Source organism: Corvus brachyrhynchos, unplaced genomic scaffold (assembly GCF_000691975.1).
Source record: "Corvus brachyrhynchos isolate BGI_N302 unplaced genomic scaffold, ASM69197v1 scaffold255, whole genome shotgun sequence".
In the NCBI taxonomy this organism is placed as follows: Eukaryota; Metazoa; Chordata; class Aves; order Passeriformes; family Corvidae; genus Corvus; species Corvus brachyrhynchos.
In genome coordinates this window covers 8,927,502-8,930,042 of record NW_008238358.1, presented here as the reverse complement: position 1 = coordinate 8,930,042, position 2,541 = coordinate 8,927,502, and the positions used below count along the sequence as shown (strand labels likewise).

At 35.5% G+C, this 2,541-nt stretch overlaps 1 protein-coding gene across 9 annotated transcripts in view; it reads right to left on the bottom strand.

The window, feature by feature from the left end:
• The window catches only part of COBLL1 (cordon-bleu WH2 repeat protein like 1), a 78,426-nt gene that overhangs the window by 36,973 nt on the left and 38,912 nt on the right, over window positions 1-2,541 (bottom strand). For all 9 annotated transcript variants that reach the window (XM_017735756.1, XM_017735754.1, XM_017735753.1 and 6 more), the window contains exon 2: window positions 1,242-1,421. In XM_017735756.1, coding sequence (XP_017591245.1) covers window positions 1,242-1,333 — 92 coding nt within the window. In that variant the 5' untranslated portion in view covers window positions 1,334-1,421. The remainder of the gene's footprint in view (window positions 1-1,241; window positions 1,422-2,541) is intronic.

Below are 2,541 nucleotides of genomic sequence, written 5' to 3'. Positions count from 1 at the left end.
AAGGACAATATACAAAGAGGTTTGTTTATTTCAGCTTAGGATAGCAATGAACTGGCATCCAAATTGCTGTGATCCATACACAGCCTTGCACAGGATTCTTCTTACTAGACTTACATTTTAAGTCCCAGGATTTATGATTTCAGCTCAACAGTAAATGTTTAGGTCTTTCTGAACCAAAGGTGACTTGACAGTTACATGCACAATCTATCCTACCAATTAACACTCTGAAATATGCATTCCAAAGTAAAACCAGCTTAAGCAAAACATAATTGTTATAAGAAATCCAAAGGGTTTGGATATATATTTATAGCTATAAATTTTTTTTGAAGCATTACAGATTTTGTCTGAAGTGATGACATGCTTTTTGAGGACTGCTAGTAGTTTACAGGTAGCAGCGCTGAGCAAGTGCTGAACACGTAACTTTGTACCCAAATAGGATGAACAAACTTCTCTTTAAAAAGCAAAATGCATGTGGGAAAACTCACTGAATCATACAATCCAATATTTTATAAAGATTTTTAGTGACTAGAAAAAACAACAGATGTGGCTACACATACCATCAGGTACCATACAGAATTTCGGAAGCTCAAAAAAACAGGCTTCCAAAATAGTAGGTACATTTATAAAGTAAGTGTTTCCATATCTACCCAAAAATCATAGTAGAATCACAGAATCATTTAGATTGAAAAAGACCTTTAAGATCATCAAGTCCAGCCATTAACCCAGCACTGCCAAGTCCACCACTAAACCATGTCCTTAAATACCACACCTACATATCTTTGAAATACTTCCAGGGATGGCAACTAAACTAGTTCTCTGGGCTGCCTGTCCCAGTGCTTCTCAAACCCCTTCCACGAAGAAATTTTTCCTAATATCCAACCTAAAACTCACTACTGGGGAGGCCCATTAGGCAATTTCTTCTTATTCTATCACTTGTTACTTGGTAGAAGAGACAAACCCCACCTGGCTACAACCTCCTTTCAGGTACCTGCAGAGAGCAATAAGGTCCCTCCTGAGCCTCCTCTCCAGGTTAAACAGCCCCAGCTCCCCCAGGTAACCCTAACCCTCCTAAGACTTGTGATCTTGACACTTCACTTCACTGCTCTTCTTTGGACACACTTAATGTTCAGGCTTACACAAGTCATGTATTTTACCAAATGATTATAACCTGGATGAAGGCTGAAGTAAACTTAAGCAAAAAAAAAGACAATTAAACAAGACTATCATTCTGTGTAACGTACCTCCCGTTAACTGTAGTGTACTTGATCACATCTCCTGGCAGGACCACTGATAATTCAATATCTTTATCAATTACATTCTCTTTCTGTTCCATGATGAGGTTGGGTGGCTCTGTGTTATCAAACGGAGAAACAGCAATGGATTTTGTTTCAGATGGAGGAGGTGGTGCTTTAGATTTTCTTCTGAAATAAATAGACAAAAATTTAAAATCAAGTATGCATTTATACATACGATTCCATACTGGCAAACTAACAAGTCTCCAAACAGAAACGAACAACACTTTATTCTTTTCTAAAGCAGTATGTGCAACAAAGGGATGAGAGAATATTTTAAACATACAAACAGTGGTGACAGGAGACAAAACAGGCTAAGGTATCCATCACAAAAAAAAAAAGCACCCAATAAACATCAAGCCAAAAAGAGTTCTTTAATATACCATAAAAAAGTAAATTAGTTAGTTGTTTTGGTTTTTTTCTCCCTTGGGTTATGCAAAGACCCTATTTGTGCATTCTCCTAAGAGATTTACTGGATTAGTATAAACAGAAATACTGTACTATACAGTATGAAGCCAAATTGCACTACCAGTGTGCTTAATATAGGATAGATACTGGAGCAAATAGTGAAACTTTTCCTCCCTAAATTCTTCTTTCAGTCATTAAAATTATTCAAAGAAATCCTACCAGCTCTAGATTATTTAACTTCTATATAGTAATAAAAAAAACAGTGTAACCAATTCTATTTTGTTGTAATATTTCTTGACATTTCAGTCACAATATGCTTTCATATATTCCCCTCACCTGTGTTGATTTCCTATTTTAATTTTGTCGATACCCTTTCCCATGTCAGTGAACAGACAGTTTACTCTTGAATACAAGGACTGACCACTAAATAAGATGTACTTACTTCACTTTAAAAAAATTCTAAAACAGTCTAAAACTCTCTGCATCTCTTAATATATGCATGTTACAGTAAATTCTGAATGCAGGATTCTCATGTCCCACAACATCTAGTCCAACATCTCCCTTTATTTAAATAACTCTCCACAATTATATTATAGAAGGAAGGACATTCAGAAGGAAAAGATACTATTATTAAGACTTTTATCACCAGAAACAAAACCAAAACAGAATCAAGACGCATTACCTCATGAGAGCTTTTGAATTTCTTACAAACATTCTTGAATGGAGCCACATTCACAGAAAGTTAAAAGACATTTCAAACATAATACAGAAAGGTTCCAAAAATATGCTCGTCATTTAGATGGAGCTGTACCAAAGTTTGTTTACTTTAAACCTAGGGAAA